At 43.2% G+C, this 17953-nt stretch overlaps 1 protein-coding gene across 6 annotated transcripts in view; it reads left to right on the forward strand.

Moving 5' to 3' along the window:
* Nucleotides 1-14116, forward strand: part of PCBP2 (poly(rC) binding protein 2) — a 31576-nt gene extending 17460 nt beyond the window's left edge. Inside the window, exons 8-13 of one of the 6 annotated variants that reach the window (XM_066584249.1) lie at nucleotides 1465-1566; nucleotides 2597-2638; nucleotides 2970-3045; nucleotides 6775-6830; nucleotides 7245-7414; nucleotides 10421-11072. In XM_066584249.1, the coding sequence (XP_066440346.1) occupies nucleotides 1465-1566; nucleotides 2597-2638; nucleotides 2970-3045; nucleotides 6775-6830; nucleotides 7245-7414; nucleotides 10421-10787 (813 nt within the window). In that variant the 3' untranslated portion in view covers nucleotides 10788-11072. Of the gene's footprint in view, nucleotides 1-1464; nucleotides 1567-2596; nucleotides 2639-2969; nucleotides 3046-6774; nucleotides 6831-7244; nucleotides 7415-10420; nucleotides 11073-13710 lie in introns of those variants that run through there. The other 5 variants (XM_066584253.1, XM_066584250.1, XM_066584251.1 and 2 more) reach the window with 5 other exon arrangements.
* The last annotated feature ends 3837 nt before the right edge of the window (nucleotides 14117-17953 follow it).

Here is a 17953-nt window from a genome sequence, read left to right on the forward strand (position 1 = left end):
TGTCAAAACCACCTGCTTGCAGTGGAGTGTATGGCATGCAGAATGCTTTGCAGCACCAGGTTTGAGAGCTGGCAGGGAAGGAAATAATAAAACTTACACCCCAGACTCGGCATGCCAGCTGATTTGAACCCCTAAGCTTAGCTTATAGGACTCAAAGTAGCTGACGGTCTCTCTGGATTCATTTTAAACACACTGACATGTACTATTCCAATTTGGAGTTTAAGCCACCATGGAATTACTTACTAGTCATGGAAGCAAAGTAGTTTTAATCTTTGAGAAAAAGCTTCAGTGGATGAATCTGCTAACTAAATTTGGAATATCTTCTATAACTGTATAAACTGAAGCACACCTAGCTACTCTTGTCTATACATATGGTAAACTACATTTGGTTCACAGGATTTGAGCTTGACGTTTAAGGCTCTGACATTAGGTAGTCAGTATAAGTCTTTGCGCGTGCCAAGCTGATGCATCACCTTTTTGAACAAAGTGTAAGTGTCTCTGATAGAAGTGCCTGCCTGATAAGTCTTCATTTATTTATTTTTTTTCCCCCCACTCTGGGCTGTAACTATGGATCCAAAATGACGACTTTAGTATATTGTCTGCTTGGTAGAGTAAAAATGATTAAGACAAATCTAGTTGATGGCAAATGGTCAACATTGGTCAAAATCTCCATGCATGTTGCAAGATATCCAATACATTAATATGCTGAAATACTACCTTGAGGCACTTGCAATCCATTTTTGTAGGATCAGAGTTTTGTAATTTAGTGTATTGTGGACTTATGAGAATAAACAGTTTTTTTTTCCTTACTGCTCCGGTCCCCATGTAGCTCAATGTTTAGTGTAGGCAGTAAGAGGTAACTGTAATGGCCCTCTTACTATAGGTCTACATCAGATTGGGCCTTAAGACCAACTCAGTCTTGTTATGGTTTTGATACTGTAATCTGTTAGTGGAATAACTTTCTTTTATTTTACAGAGTCATAGCATAAAGTAACTTGGTATATTTGTAATGTGGAATGTACTTGAAGCATGGGCAGTCTTTACAAGTGCCTGCAGTTCATTGTACTTCAGTGACATGTATTAGTATGAGTGGAAGGAAGAACATAAAACTGTGGCCTCATTTTGGATCCATAAACCAACTTGCTCATGTTTAGGCTGCTTTCTCACAAGCGTAATATGGGTGCTATTTTGGTTTTTATTAACACCCATGTGGACACGTGTCTCAGCCAGACTGCGGGTCTACTGACCCAAACTCGCAGCATGATAGACCTATGATGCTGTGTGTTCTTGGTGGACTTGCAGTTGAGCTGAAAGACTTGTCCATGATATGGGTGTTAAAAAGTGAACCCGTATTAAATTTGTGTGAAGCGGCCTTGGGTGTAGTGGTTGGGTTATCAAGTCTGAGGACTGAGGCTGTGACTTTTATCAGAGATGACTGAATCCCATTTTCGCTTTGTTCAACAGGTGTCGCGCCAGGCCGGAGGGCACGCATGTGAGACTGACCTGTGGGAGGGGCGGAGGTCCCACACAGGGGGAGTCTCCCTAGATGCTGTGGATCTCCATGGGGTAGGTCCTGATATTTTATCACTTTATATCTACCCCTTTCCTGATGTCACCAGTTTACCCTCAGGCCTTTTTTTAATGTAGATTGAAAACTTATTTGCAGCAGTAAGTTAAACAGTGAAATAGACTTTTCTGGGCCCATGCCTTTATCACAGATCATGTGCAGTCTCATCTGTTGTCTCATGAAGATTAGAACTTGACACGGTTGCTAAAGGCGGCAGTTTACATTAGATGGCTCACGCTTATCAGTCCTGATTTCCCACTCAATATGAGCATTTGTCTTTGCCAAATGTGCATGTTACAATAGGGAGTAGATGCAAGATGCATCAGATTTAAGCTGGATACACATCAGGGTTTTTCTTTGGGCTAAAGTCAGAAGTGAATCTGACTAGAAGTCCTCTTATATTTCCCTTTCCTCATAGAATTCATGCTTGGCTTTGGCGCAAACTGCATGTATGACTGCAGCTTCTTGCTGCACTCTACACTTAAGATGGCCGGACACTAAATTGTCAGACCAACTCTAAACTAAATCCGCCAAAGCGTTCTATTGGCTTCACAATTTTTTTTGCAAATAAAGGATTTGCATCATATCTAGCATTAATATATGGCTTCCTTGTCTCCACTATGGTGGTTTGCAGCTATATATTTGGTCATCCGTTAATGACTGTCGCATAACTGTGCAACCTGCTTACCTCATAAAAACAATGTATGGCTAAAACAGACTAGCAGTGGTGACTGAATCTGCTTGGCGTATGCCTGTGCTTAGTCTGTCACTTCTCCACTGATATTTGATAACCAGTGCTTGAGAAACTGTGTGCATCAGAAGTTGTGATAAGAATGTCTTCTGGTTTGGGGCTTCTTATGTCACGCTAAAGGTGGGCTGTTCTAGCTCCATCACTGCTTTCAGTTGTATCTTGCTTATCTCCGTTTTGGTTTCCCAGCTGTAGTCTTGCTTGGCTATCACTTGCCTCCACACTTTCTGGTCTTTCTGGCTGTCACAAGGGTTTAATAGGACTTTTACTCCTTTTTATAGGCCTACACCATTCAAGGACAGTATGCCATTCCTCAGCCTGATGTAAGTGTGCTTTTGCTTTTTATCTTTCTCTCAAGGGTCGTGGTTGTCTTCTGTTTCACACTAAACTGTTCCTCTTTGCTTTCTTCTGCTATGTTCCTTTTACTAAGGCGAATGGTGTGCCTCGGCCATATGCGTCTTTTAGGAGTGCACCGCTTCTGCTCAGGACAGATCTGCACTGTTCTCAAGTGTTTGTTACAATTCCTAATACTCGTCTGTCTTACCTATCTCACCTGGAAACGATGCTATGCACATTGTTCACGTATAACAGCCATCTAATAATAAAGTGCCTTGCAATGCACCTATGTAGAACTGCTTTATTTTTCTTCCTTAGCTGACCAAGTTACACCAACTGGCAATGCAGCAATCTCACTTCCCTATGTCCCATAGTGGCAACACCGGATTCAGTGGTAAGGAATCTATGCTTGCCCTTTCTGTTTTTGATGGCTACACTGCTCACTGCTGGCTTTGGAATGTCTGACAAAACTTTATATTCTGCTAGATCCATCTGAAAGAATCCTCTAAAGCAAAGAAATATATAGTTTCTACTCTATTAGTCTGTTAACATTGTAATATGCATGCTAAGAGCTGTCCAGAGTCCATTCAACTTCAGTCTGTGAAGTAATCTGGCATGTCTATTTGATTGATCTTGGGAACAAGCCAATGTGTAACTGATAAACTACATTGTGGCCAGTCCTAATCTTAAGGCTGCATTCACACAAAGTGTAATTTCTGTGTGGAAAGTCTGCAATGCAAATCTGCCCGCGGCTCCTAATTCCGGGATTAGCCAGCAAAGTGGACCAGATTTAGCAAAACTCGTCCACACGCTGTGGCCAAGCCACACAAAAAATGACATGCAGTGTGGAATTCAATTCCGCAGCATCTCAATTCTTTTTTCGTTTCCATAGCGGTCTCTCCTCTACAGGGAGAGAAAGCTGCAGTGGAATGCGAATGGCGAAACTGCTCCCAAACCCACAGCTAGACGGTTTGGGAGCAGAGGCTGTGGGTTTTGAAGCTGCGCTTATGCCACGGAAGTCTCACCTTTTTTAAAAAATTTTTTATTTTTTTTGGTGCGGCCATTCCGTGAGAATTCCGCAGAAATTCCGTTCCGTGTGACCCCTACCGAAGTGACTACGCCTTCAACACTGCAAACAATTAAAGGGGTTGTCCCGAGGCAGCAAGTGGGTCTATACACTTCTGTATGGCCATAATAATGCACTTTGTAATATACATTGTGCATTAATTATGAGCCATACAGAAGTTATAAAAAGTTTTTTACTTACCTGCTCCGTTGTTAGCGTCCTCGTTCCCATGGAGCCCGACTAATTTTCGCCCTCCGATGGCCAAATTAGCCGCGCTTGCGCAGTCCGGGTCTTCTGTAGTCTTCTATGGAGCCGCTCGTGCCAGAGAGCGGCTCCGTGTAGCTCCGCCCCGTCACGTGCCGATTCCAGCCAATCAGGAGGCTGGAATCGGCAGTGGACCGCACAGAAGAGCTGCGGTCCACGAAGCAAGAGGTTCCCGGCGGCCATCTTCACAGGTAAGTATAGAAGTCACCGGAGCGCGGGGATCAAGGTAAGCGCTCCGGTAAGCTGTCTGTACGTCCCTGCATCGGGGTTGTCTCGCGCCGAACGGGGGGGGGGTTGAAAAAAAAAAAACCCGTTTCGGCGCGGGACAACCCCTTTAATTTGAATCATTCAGCCAAAGGCATTCATCTATCCACTCAATATTTGATAAATGCGCACCCACCTTCCCTAGTGTTACCTATGCATTGGATAAGCTGGTACATGTGTTTGGCTGACATACTTAATACAGCCTGCAGGCCTTTTTTCAGGAAATCACGGGTCTCCAACCTTCTGGCATGTCTGGGTCACATTGGATGGAGAGTGTCTTGGGCCACACGAAATACACAAATGCTAATGAAAACTAAAAATCAAAGTCCGTACATAATTTCTGTGAGATCCGCCACTGCAGATGAGCAAGAAAAAGTCCTCTCATAATTCTTATTATGCAGCAGCCCATTAATGGTCTTAAAATTGTCAAGCAAGTCCCGTGCATGTGATCACTAATATACAAAGTGTACACTATCTATGTTACATCATATCTATTATAGAATTTCTTAGATCTCTTTTATTGAAAACTGTCCAAAAATGTAAATCGTCTAAATAACCCCCGCCGCGAGGCCATATGGGCTCCAAACTGGAGTCTGTGCCTGATTCTTCTTGTCCAGGCTCACATGCAGTTTGCAGGCAAGGGGCCAATTTCGCACACCAGGGGAGGGGAACACAGCGTCGAATGGCCACAAGAGCCAACCCTTTCTCGTCCTCAATTCGGTACTAGTCGGTCACAAAGCTGCCAGTGTGGTCCATTGCCTCATTTTTATGAGCCTGTCTTTGATTGGAAGCTCACAGCCAGGTACTGCCTGTGGCCTCATCTCCTCCCAGATTCAGCCTGCACAGGCCCAGTTGCACACCCTTCAACCATGATTGTTACACCCCTGCCCTCAATCAAATTAGAATGTTTACCTGCCTCGCCAAGTCTCCACAGGCGCATGTAACGTCTGATAGTGGAAAAGCTCTAAGTTTTTACCACTTTGTTGGTCCGCATTCATAACCATCCTAGGCTGCATGTGGCTCTCATGCCGTAGGTTGGACACCCCTGATGTAGAGCTTTCCATCAGCAAGCTGTACTGCAATGGATTGTACAAGGTGTTAATATTTGATGTTCTGATACTTTGTAAAAACACATCTTGGTTAGTACAGTAATTACATCAAATGTCTTGCTGCTTGTTCTGCTTGCACAACACTGCATAGAATTGTTGCATTGAGTAACCATTCAGGCTTCCCTGGTTGTTCCAATGTATTACCTGTGGAATCTCCATTTGATTTTGTTACAAAGAGGGGAAAAGTTGAAGGAATATTTCTTTATTTTGTAGTATTAGTCTATTTACTGCAAATGTGGCTAATCTGAATCCATAGGCATTGGAAGTCTGTTCCAAAAAAAACCCCAAACTTCCTGACCAGATGGATGCCTTAGCTCCATTACCAGGCATGGGCCACATAAATGTTACAGGCAGTCCAGGAAACGGTTAAATCAAGTCTGCAAGTGAAGGAAAAATATCACAGCAGAAAGTGTTTAAGTTCATGGTGAACAACGCTAGTGTAAGGCCACTTCAAATCAGTCGCCCAGTAGGAGCACCGCTTAACATGAAGTCTTCGTAACCCTCAATTTGTGTTCTGAAGTAAAAAAAAAACCTTGAGATTTTTAAAATTGTTTTTAAAAAAAACAAACCTTTGCTCATGGCAACTATTCAGTTTTTCTTATAGGCGATACTTATTTTGACCGCCTTAATGTGCCCCATTGTGTGAAAACCTTAACAGAAAATGGTTATGGATAATAAGGCCAGTTTTTTTAAAAAAAAGAAAAAATTTTTTTTTCAGAACTAAAGGATCACCTCGTGTCTGTACACCCCCAGGCTGTTTATGGTCCCTTTTTAAAAGATCTCCCTTTTTGCTTTGTACAGTGTCCCTAACACCAGTGGAAACTCGATGGCTGCTTGTTCTAACATTTCCTTCTCCAGCTATTGGATTTTGATGCACCCAACTTTCTAGTCTTTCGCCTGCATTTGGGCCATAAAGTAGATGAATTACTTGAAAGGAGAACAGACCACTCCGGAGTACTAGTATAATGTACAGAGTGCATGTAGGGGGTACAATGGAGAAGTGAGCTCAGGTTTTCAGCATTGGTATATGCGGAGTGCATCCCAGAGGCCGGCAGAGCATCAGCCAATAGCTGCTGAACACTGAAGTGATTTCAGAAGGGAGAGAGGGCTTTGTTTTGGTTAAGTCCCCTGTGTAGTCATGTAATTTTAGAGCTATTCAGTTATTTCTGATGGCCCTGGTATACTAGGTGGCCTTAATGCCTTGACAGATTATGAATGTTTGCCTGGAGTTTCATTTTAGTTAAAATTTCTGATTTGCCATTTTTTTATCCTTCAAGCTGTTTTTATAATGGGTAAACGTCACTGCAGGAGAACACAACTACTACACTAACATTTATGTGCAAAAATTTTAAAATTCTGCTTTTGAAACTTTTAATAGGTCAGCAGTGCATATGTAATTTTAACTGTTCTTGCATCTTAGGAGGTATTGATGCTTCAGCTCAGACAACCTCCCATGAACTCACCATTCCAAACGATGTATGTATTAAAGCGCCAAGATACTTTGTTTATAACATTAACCCTTTTAAAGGTGGTTGACTTTTTTTTTTTGTTTTGATCGAACCAAGCTTCTCATGTGTAAGCAGACTTGTTCTGACATATGGGGAGCCAGCCTGGTGAATTCAAAATTGAACAAGTCAGACAACCTCTGCCAACCATTTTCCAGTTTAAAAAAAAAAATAAATATTCGTGTTTTTTAATTCTGTAATGCTACAATAAATTGTACGTTTGTGGGAGGGGTTAAACTTTTTGTGGTGTGAGATTTTAATCTTGGTGGACTTGAAACCCCTTAATTTCTATAATATATGGCAATACGCTGCTATTGCGGTATATTGTAATTTTAATGTTCTCCCATTAAGCCCTGCCACAGTAAACTTTTTTTTGTGCTTTCAGCTGATCGGCTGCATCATTGGACGCCAGGGAGCTAAAATAAATGAGATCCGCCAGATGTCTGGAGCACAGATCAAGATCGCTAACCCTGTTGAAGGTTCCACCGATCGTCAGGTTACTATTACTGGATCAACAGCCAGCATTAGTTTGGCCCAATACCTTATCAATGTCAGGTAAGACTATTTTAGCACGACACGTTTTACTTTTAGCACTGCACTGATCTTATAAACCTAACCCTGAACCTTAAACATGATTTCTAGGCACTTAAAAGTCTGTTGTAGAAATGCACAATTAAAGATAGATGGTCAAGCTGTATTGTATGTGAAGTGTAGCCACTAGGAAAGTAAAAAACTTCTTCTGTAATGCTATTATCTGAAGTCTATATGTAGAATATATGGCATCTTTACAATTGAAATCTAATCAAATAGCCCCCTGCTTGCATCAAATATTCAGCCCCAGTCACATTCACACCCTGGTGTCAGCTGATCTTTGGCTCAGAAAACTGAGCTGAACAATGGCTCTGGCATGATCTGGTTCCAGTATTTCCAAACAGTACTGAATGGACCACATTGATTCTAATTGGGTCCGTCTGGCATTTTACCAGACAAAATAGCGGCGCATGCTGTGCTATTTTATGTCTGAGATTTTCTGCCTGAGGCTCCGAATGGAACCTCTTGCATAGATGTGAATGGGTCCTTAATTTCTAGAAGTGTATAAAAAGCTTATTTTTTAAATATTCCAGCGTATTAATACTTTAAGTGACATGGTTAGGCTGGGTTCACACCAGCGCTTGATTCCTATTCAGGGCTTCCCTTTTCCTGCTCTTCTGGAAGCAGGAAAAAAATCCCTGTTGAACAGCTCATCCACTATGGATGAATCAAATGGGGTCTGTTTGGTTTCAATAATGTCCAATTTTCCACACTAAATAGCGCAGTCTGTGGTGCATTTTTTTTTTTTCCTGAGGTTTCATGCTGGGTCTATTCCAGAGGCTCCAAAACTAGAGCCTCTAGCACAGATGTGAAACCAGCCATACTGGGCTTGTTTTGTGGCAGATCAGCCTTTTTGAAAGTATAGAAATCTCCTCCTGGCTTCAAAATGCCCATACACTTCATAATAATGGATCACTTATTTTGCGGCTGTATATGGGCTACGTAGTGTCTGACCAATGGAAATGTGTACTCGGCCCTAGCAGATTGAGGACTGACTTGGGCCTCCTGCAGACGGGTGGAAATTCCGCAGCAGGATTTCCCACAGAATTTCTGCCCGTGCCCGCTGCTGTGGGATTGCATTAGATGCAATCCTAGGCAGACAGCCATGATTTGACCTCTGCAGGAGGCCTTTAAAGGATTAGCTGGGTTGTAGAAACTAATGGTCCAACTTAAAGATAGGCCATCAATATCTGAACTATAAGGGCTCTGCTACCCACACATTTATGCATAAGCTGATTGAAGGGACTGCTGCACTCCTGAGTGCTGCAGCTGCTTCAATATTTACATCCAAGTATGATCCTATTTACTGCTAAAAGTACAGTATCCTTTATGTATGGAGTGGATTGTACTTTAATGTAAACATTGAAGCGACCGTAATGCTCAGGTAGGCGCCACAACCCTTTCAACCTATTAGTGGATGTACTGGATGGCAGATCTCCACCGATCAGATGTTAACAGCCTATTTGACGATCTACAATCGGATAACCCCTTTCAATTTTTAGGTCCATAATGAAAAATGCTCAAAATTTAAAAGCATTTTTAAATGGCTGAATACAGTTTCAGTATTTAGGGCAGCTTTCCATAAACAATTTTAATATTAAAGTGCAGTTAGTTGGTGCTAGGGAGCCTAACAATAGGGCAGTGCAGTCAATGCAGATAAATCTAGCACCAAAAGGTGGTTTAACAATTTGGCAGAAGAGACAACACCACTTTGTTTTTTTAAATATTTTTAATGGGACAGAAATCGTTTGGGAAGATTTAGGCCCAATGTCCCTGGGTGGAACTGATTTGCGGATGATCCACAAATGAAGCCGCACATAGGGAAGCACATAAATTAAAGCATGCAGATTTGTTTTGCATGCCTTTCTGGTCTGGAAAATAAATCGCAGCATGCTCCATTTTAGTGTGGTTCCCGCATGGATGGCTTCCGTTGAAGTCAATGGAAGCTATCTGATCTGCAGCCCATCCGCAATTGAATTGCCGACAGGCTGTGGATTTTGCGGGAAAGCAGGAGTTTAGGGGAAAAACTCCACTGCGCATGTGCAGTGGTGCGCTGGCTGGCATTTCCACACACATCCACAGTGAAGAAAATAGAAGGCCTGGACGGGTAAACAGAAGACCCGGATGGGTAAGCGGTATCCCCAGCCACAGGCAGGATAGGATTCCGTTGCAGGCTCCCTGCATTTGGAATCTGATCTGCCCACGGACATTGGGCCTTAGACCTAGGTAGACCCGCCCAGGAAGGACACCTAAAATTTTGTAAAGATTAAAATCTTCCTGTAGAAATCTAACCTGTCTGATTCCTGGTGAATGGGCATCTCTGAGATCAGTAATACTGATTCACCAAGTGCAGCAGACTAGACTGATGGCTGGTTGACTAATTTTGCATGACACCTAGTTTGTTTTTTGTTTTTGTCTTTTTCCCCCATGAGGACTAATATCGACAGGATAGGTGATCGGTGGGCTCTGAACGAAGACCCCATCAATCATGAGAATGAGGGGCCACTGCTTAATTCATGCAGGGACTCTTGGAACCCACATTCTCATAATTGGCAGTGGTCCCAGTGGCCAGACCCCCACTGAACACAGGCGGTACTTTTAAAGCAACACTTGGGATAACTTGTACATGGTTCTCTCTAGTGCAGCCCCTGAGGGGTGGGTTGATGCATGGATTTTCTTTACGGTGCTCTTGATTCCCTGTCATGTTGTGCCCCCCCCTCGGGCCTTGTACTAGATAAGGACGAATTCGGTTATACTTAGTGTTCCTTTAACTGCATTTCTTCAGCTGATTTTGCTTTTTAGAAACTCGAGCGAGTAAGATCCTTTAGTTGCTTAACATCTGGGTTTCACTATAGTGTTTAGCTTGCTCTCAGCCTCCATTGTTATCCTCCTGTACTCCTCCGTTTGTTCCTGTTCTCCCACCCACCCGTTTAGTTTTGTTCCCTTTTTCTTTTTTTTCCTCTGTTTCAGTCTAGAAACTGCTAAACCCTCCTCCTCCCAGAGCGTCACGACCCCTGACCTTCTCAGCATCTCTCAACCCTCCACCCCTTCCTCTTCCAACGCTGCCCCCTCTCTGGTGAACGCTTCCACGGCCGGGGGTGGCGAACCCTCCTCAGCCTCCACATCCTCTTCCTCCTCCTCGGAAACACCTTCCAGCCTCCCTAATCCCTCGACTGCCCCTTGTGTCTCCAATCTGCTTGACATGAAACCTGTCCCGCTCCTGGCTCTAAATGTCGTGTCCACAGCCTCCTCTACCTCATCCTCTGCTGTTCCTGCCTCTGCCGCCCAGCAATACTCTAAAGTGAAATCGGACAAGCAGCGCTTCTCTCCCTACTGAGTAGCCTGTGGTTTGAGCGCTCCTAGAAACTGAACTTGTATATGTAACATTTTAATTTTGACTGTCTTTTTATTATGTTGGCTCTTCTGTAAATTCTCCCATTAGACTACAAATTAAGCCATCTAGATGGTGGTTGGTGTGCAAGATTTGGGTTCTCACAATTACTAATTTTGAAGGGTAGTTTTCCTGCCTCTTTGTGCATCTCTTACCTTACCAATAGTGTTAGCTGTTTGGCTTTGATCAGCATTCACTGTATCTCAATAAAACAGCCAATGGTTTGTTAAATTCTGGTACGAGTTATTTATCAGCAGTCCGCTTGTTATACACTAAAAATATATATATTCAGGCAATTGCAGCTACACAACGTGTGGTTTAAAAAGAAAAAAAAAAAATTTGTAGGGTTAACATCGTGCTTGGGACCTGTCTGTTTTTTTTAATTTTTATTTATTTTTTTTAGAGTTAAGTAAATGTATTCCCCATAAAGAAATGACTCTAAGGCCGCCTGCAGACGGCCTGCTTGGAACCGGCTGTGAGAATTCTCGCAGCGGAACCCGACCCGAGCGTCTGCAGAGAGCAGCCTGACACTCGCCTGCTCCCGCGGCCCCGGCTTTCATGTGCCGGCTGCCGGGCAGAGCCCCGCACGGAAATAAAGCATGCCGCGTTTTTGTTTGCCGCGCGAGATATCGTGCAGCCAAATCGCGGCCGTCTGCATAGGATTGTGTTTGTTAACGCAATCCTATGGCAGCTTCCAGGGGCGGTAATTCCGTGGGAAATTCCGCTGCGGAATTTCCGCCCGTCTGCAGCATCTCTTATTACTCCATGTTGTGCCGTTCCTCTGCTGTCCCTTCTGAATACTTATGAATAAATTGGCTAGTGTGTGTCCCAAGACTGTCTAGATTGGTGAAAGGACTGATAACCTACTTCTCAACTTCTTAATATGATTTCGGAGATGAACTGCACAGCAATACTGAAGATGCTCCAGAGTCTTCAAAAAAGGATAGACGCATTTACTAATAGACAGGTCCTCCTTAGGCAGGCTATGGACATGAGCATTGGCTGCTAAAATAGTTAATGTATCTTTCCATAGTATGTTCACACATGGTGTTCAGTCAAAATGTTGGTAAGGTTCTTATTTGTGGTAAAACTCCTTGTGTGAACACTTCATATTATTGTGCCCCCAAGGCTGGTTATCAGTTTTTCAAGACTTTCAGACAGCAGTCCATTTAATCTGGCCAATTCCAAAAACACTGTATAGTGGCCCTTTTAACCATGTGGATGTGAAATGACTGCATGCAATTCCTGGGGCCTCCTTACTATGTGGTAAAGCATTTTGGTTACTTTTAGGCCTGTACACACTGCAGGCATCTGCTATAACATGCGGTTAACTGCTGCTACACTTGATGACCGAGACAGTAACTGATGCCGTCTGGTAACTGGCAGTGATCCGCATGCTGTTACAGTATATCCCTGCAGAGCATGCAGTATATTTAGCCCTGTTAATGGGCAAAATTCACATGCATTTTCTAGTGTTTGTGTGGAACTGCTTGCAGGTCTGTGCAGAAATGCCTTGGTAATTCCACACATGAATTTTGCCCATTGACTAGGTATAACTTGTGTGTGGATCCACGGCAAAAAAAACCCAGCAGCGTGGTTGTGGATTTCTGCCTGTTAGTATTCTGTGCAGAATGGCTTATAAAAGTGACTTCACACTGAGCTATTTTTTGGCTGATAGTTGCCCAAACGAGCCATTTTCAGTGATGGTTGTCAGCCTGTTGGATCTTATGATTAAGGGTGAGAAATCGCTCAGTCTGTTTCAGCTTACTGAGACAAAGCGACTATTGAGCGGTTCTCTGTGTAAAGTCAGCCGTTCATTCACTGAACAGGCAGTCGCTCACAGATTGAGGCAGGTGCCTGGAAGATCGGTGTGCTCAGCTTTCATTCACTGTACAGTTATCACTTCTGCGTGAAAGCACAGGAGTGGTAAGTTGTCCTGTGTAAATCCACCCTTACTCCGGGCAGTCACAGCTGAAAGATGGCGAATGTTTAGAGGAAAGATTGCCATGTGAAGGTGGGAAGGGATAGTCACTGAATCGCACCAACACCATTTATACACTTCCTGAAGGGCTACAGCCTAACAATTGCTTCGTATACAGTGACTGTACTGGACAGTTCCTTGCAGGAAGGGCTTTCTTGCCCAGGAACGACATCTACACTTCTGTCCACACTAAAATGCATGTGTGTTGCTTGAAATGCTGAAGGCTATTGCAGTAATGCTTTATTTAGGAGCTCAAACAGAAGACGGTGTAAGGCTGAAAACACACTTCAATCCATTTCAGCCCATCATTCCCCAATGAGGTAGAAGCCACTCTTCCTCATCTTTTGGGGTGGGGGTGGGGGGGATTCCTTCCCAACTTCAATTGGAATAATCCCCAAACCAACAATACTTTACTGAAGTAATCAGTGACTCTAATATTGGATAACAGTAGTCAGAACCAGACCTACATATGTAACCTCTTCCCTGTAGTTCTGCCTCTTTTGATTGGTTGCTGTATCTAAACAGAAGTATAACACATGCTCATTAGAAAGTAGGTGCAGGGACATCCGGTTTCCATTGCACAAGGCAGACTGAAGTACAGATCACTAAACCACTAGTAATTATTAGTGCCTACCACACACTAGGGAAAGAGGCTTAATATTGGAGTCCAGAAGCTATCTTGATACTTTGGCATGGCTACTAAGAAGGTATACCTAATACAGCCCTGATACAACTTACTGTGCCTGTGTGATACAACTGAAGTCTTTTGGGGCATTGTACGCTGTCTGATCTGTGTATTAGTGCAGGTGCTTCTAGTAGCTGTATAAATGTATAAGCGTGCGGTTCTTGCTGGTTTTACATTAAATCTATTCTGTTTCTTTTGTTTAGGCTTTCTTCAGAAGCTGGTGGCATGGGAAGCAGTTAAACATCTTCCAACACCTCTTCCTTCCTGTTTAGCTCATGTCAGTCTGCATAGCCCTGCAAACAGCTATATTTTTTTTCCCTCATTTTCTTCAGGTTTTAACTAGTTTGCAAACTTTCAGTTTCATCATGCTTTTCTTCATCCACTCAACTTTTTTTAATTAAACAGCATTTTAACTCCATCTTTTTGTTTCTCCTTTTTCCCCCGCTGTTAAAACCTGCTGATACAGATTTTAGTTTTATAAAAGTTTGTCCTGTTGCCTATATTTTTTTTTATTTAAGTCACAATGTAAAGAGTGGGGTATTAAAGGCATTTCAATTTAGTTCTGTAACGTCAGGAATTTTTCAGAAAACAAATAAAGATGGACTGAAATTTTGTGTGCAACTTTCCTTTTGTAATGACTGCTCCAGGATCCTCGTTATGTGGGAGCTTATACTGTAGCTAGTAGTACGGCAAATGTATGACTTGTATTATACAATAAAAAGGTAAGCAACTGTTGGCCGCAGCTCATGGCCACTTGGAACATTGACTCTCAAAATGAAATTCTTGAGTCGGTCCGATCATCGGCTTTCTAGAGCGATTGCTACAGTGGATGTTCTGACTTTATGAATGGGTTGCTATTTTGCATTAAAAAGGTTGTGCAAAGCTCTAAAGTTATTCCCTGTTCATAGGGTAGGGCAGTGTTCCCAACTCCAGTCCTTAAAGGGGTTGTCCCGCGAAAGCAAGTGGGGGTATACACTTCTGTATGGCCATATTAATGCACTTTGTAATATACATCGTGCATTAATTATGAGCCATACAGAAGTTATTCACTTACCTGTTCCGTTGCTGGCGTCCCCGTCGCCATGGATCCGTCTAATTTCAGCGTCTAACCGCCCGATTAGACGCGCTTGCGCAGTCCGGTCTCCCTGGTGAATGGGGCCGCTCGTGCCGGAGAGCTGGTCCTCGTAGCTCCGCCCCGTCACGTGTGCCGATTCCAGCCAATCAGGAGGCTGGAATCGGCAATGGACCGCACAGAGCCCACGGTGCACCATGGGAGAAGACCCGCGGTGCATCGTGGGTGAAGATCGCGGCGACCATCTTAGTAAGGTAAGGAAGAAGTCGCCACAGCGCGGGGATTCGGGTAAGTACTAAACGGTTTGTTTTTTTTTAAACACATGCATTGGGTTTGTCTCGCGCCGAACGGGGGGCCTATTGGGGGAAGAAAAAAAACATTTCGGCGTGAGACAACCCCTTTAAGGCACCCCAAAAGGGTGTGTGTGTTCTGGATTTCCTCAATATTAGGCTCTTTCAGACATATTTGCGCATGCAATACGCAGAGGATAAAATCCATTGATTTTATCACGTGCGCTATTTTTCTGCACATTTGCACACTGAGGGTACCTCATGGGTCTATGGGAGGTGTGCAAAAAAAGTACAATTCCATGAAAAGAACCCATCTGGACCTTAGGCTAAATCGCGTGTGGAAGTGTCCTGTGCACCAAAAGCCCTATATACGCAAAACTTCGGTAAAATGTGTGCGCAAATTTACTTAGCTTTTAGCCCAAATCTGTTACAATGAAGTATCTGCAGTTGTGCATATGCTTATGTGAAAAAGCTTGTACACAGGTGATGATGTTGTCGGTGCCTCAGACAATGCCACCGGTGTTCTTACTACAGAATATCCTAAAAACATGATCTGTTGCAGTGCATTGCGGACTGGAGTTGGGAAACGCTGTGGTAGGGAATAGGTTATCTGTAAGAAGCCTGGTGATCCTTGCATGAATGAAGTGGATGGGGGATAACTTGATATTTTCATATAACCCCTTTAAACACAATGGAAGAGATATATTTTTGCCCTTCACCCCCTCAACGCGTGAGAAAATGAAGTGTCGTCATATGCTGGAGTGCTGGCTCTCAATGCCTAGTCCTGCGCAATATCTCCCATTTACCCAAGTGACAGCCAGTCAGCAAAAGTTGATGGTGTAATCGGTCTAAAATGTGCCATTCCCTTATAATACTGTGCAGCATTTTTACACACCAGCTAAAAACATTTTGCAAAGTAAGTGCTTTTAAAAAATTAAAAGGGAATCAAAGCAAAATCTATCGCATCGTGCTTTGTGATGCCATAAGAGGCTCCATAGGGAAACATGGGCAATTTAAAAATTTTTTAAAAAGCAGCAAGACAGGACAGTTTGTTTTTTTTTTTTTGTCTTGCAACATTGCATGAGTGAAAACCTCAAATGTGAAACCATTGAAAATCATTGGTTTCATTATTCTGCAGTCTCGCTCGCATCATGTTTTGTCGCTAGGGTGCCTTTACATTATCAGTCCTAGAAACTCAGACCGATATCTTCATTCTGGATGCAAGCATGATATGTTTAAGCAAAAACGTGTGAAAGATGGCAAGTGGTTTCAATAATTGCCTTGTACTATCATGCAAACCACATAGCGTGAGTGCAAGCTGATTTTTAAAAAAAAATCTTTATTTTTGGGCAATTCTGCATTAAAAAAAAGGGAAGCAAATTTTTTTCAATTGCTGCAAGTGAAAATTTGCTCATGTGAATAAATGCACATGGAATCATCATGAACTTGTGTGAATACCCTCTAAGAGGCTTAAAACTTGGTGAGGAACAGTCATGCTACAAAGGTGAGGTTGTGGAAGAGTCTGTCTTCACAGGTCATAACACAATGGCAAGACTGAGCACTGCAAGAATACAAAGTAGCTATACTGTGTCACTAACGGCTCGCCTAGACAAATATTTAAGAGCAGATTTGGGTTTCAAGATGTGCTTTTCAAGCTCTCTTGAAGGGTGGTTTCTTTTGCCAACGCTGAAGATAGTAGATGCAGCGGTTGGCTAAAGAAACTTGGTGCAGCAGATGAAGGGCACATCGTGCTTGCTTCCCTTTGAAATCTGAAGATGACCAGTAGTGCCGTCGGCTCAGAACTGCCAAACCAGTTGGCCCCAGGTAGAGCCATGTACTGTTGGGAGAAGTCTGGCCAGGAGAGACCTCATCTCAACATTATCCAGTCTGGGATTGTATGAAGACAGAAGGTTTTGAGCAAGCTACATCCACAGAAGATCTGTTCTTAGCTCTTCAAGAGGCATGGCACAAGGCAACCTCCCTGCTGAGTTCAGAAACTGCAAGTGCACCTAGAAGAATTGATGCTGTTTTGAAGGCAAATGGCCTTCAGATCAATATTTTTTTTTGTCAAAACCCAAACCATTCAATTTGTGAAAGCTTTCTTTAGGCCGGTGTGGAAAATAATTGCTGCACACTGCACTCCTTTCTGGCAGTGGCTTGTACTGCACAAGGCTTTAGCAGGAAATGTAAAATTATGTGCAGTTGTGACTTGTAACACTTAGGGATATATTGGATGGAGGTCCAGAACCTTGTTCTAAAAGTCTTATGGCAGGACAGTTGCACAGGCAATGTAAATGGCCTGCTGCCTTTTGATAGTACTGGGGCATTCATTAGATTAATTGGTACCTCCAGGCCTAGAGATCCTAATGCGCCCTTAGGCCACCGGCGTGTGTGTGCGTGCGTGCGCGTGTGTATTTGCGTCAGGCTTTCCGCAGCAGCAAATGCACACCTAAATGCTAAGTATTTGGTCGTGGTTTTAATTGTGGATCTGCCAGCTTTAACCCTTAGATTTTGAGGGTTGAAGTCCACAGTATGAATATGCAGATTTACATTCCACAGTATTCATAAAAACCGCAGTGGATTTTGTTGCAGAAAATTACTACACCGTGTGAAGGAGATTATAGAAATCTGTGGAATTTCCCCAGCATTTGCGCCAAGTGTCAAGGTGATCGAAGACCCTCCGGTACATTAGCATATTTTGTGCCATACACGGTCTGTTAAGCCATGCACTCCATTTTCACCTTTGAGCCAATACACCGTGGATTGAGTGGTTTTTTTTTTTTAAACACGGGCAGAATAAACCTCCATTTCACAGGCAAGAAATCGTGCATGCCAACGCATTTCAGTGTGCCGAATCCACGTATATCGGTCAGCACAAGAATGGGTGTCTCTGCTGTGCAATGTGAGTTGCACCCAAGTTTTGCAGATTTGAGAAATTGCTAAAAATCTACTTCAAATCCAGTTAAAGGGAACCTGCCACCATAATTACGCACGGAGCGGCAGAGCCCAATTATAATTTGAGGTCACTAACGGTGCTATTAGACATTACAATTAACGTTCAGTCATCGGCTCATGTATAGACCA

This window comes from Eleutherodactylus coqui, chromosome 1, assembly GCF_035609145.1.
Source record: "Eleutherodactylus coqui strain aEleCoq1 chromosome 1, aEleCoq1.hap1, whole genome shotgun sequence".
NCBI classification, from domain to species: domain Eukaryota; kingdom Metazoa; phylum Chordata; class Amphibia; order Anura; family Eleutherodactylidae; genus Eleutherodactylus; species Eleutherodactylus coqui.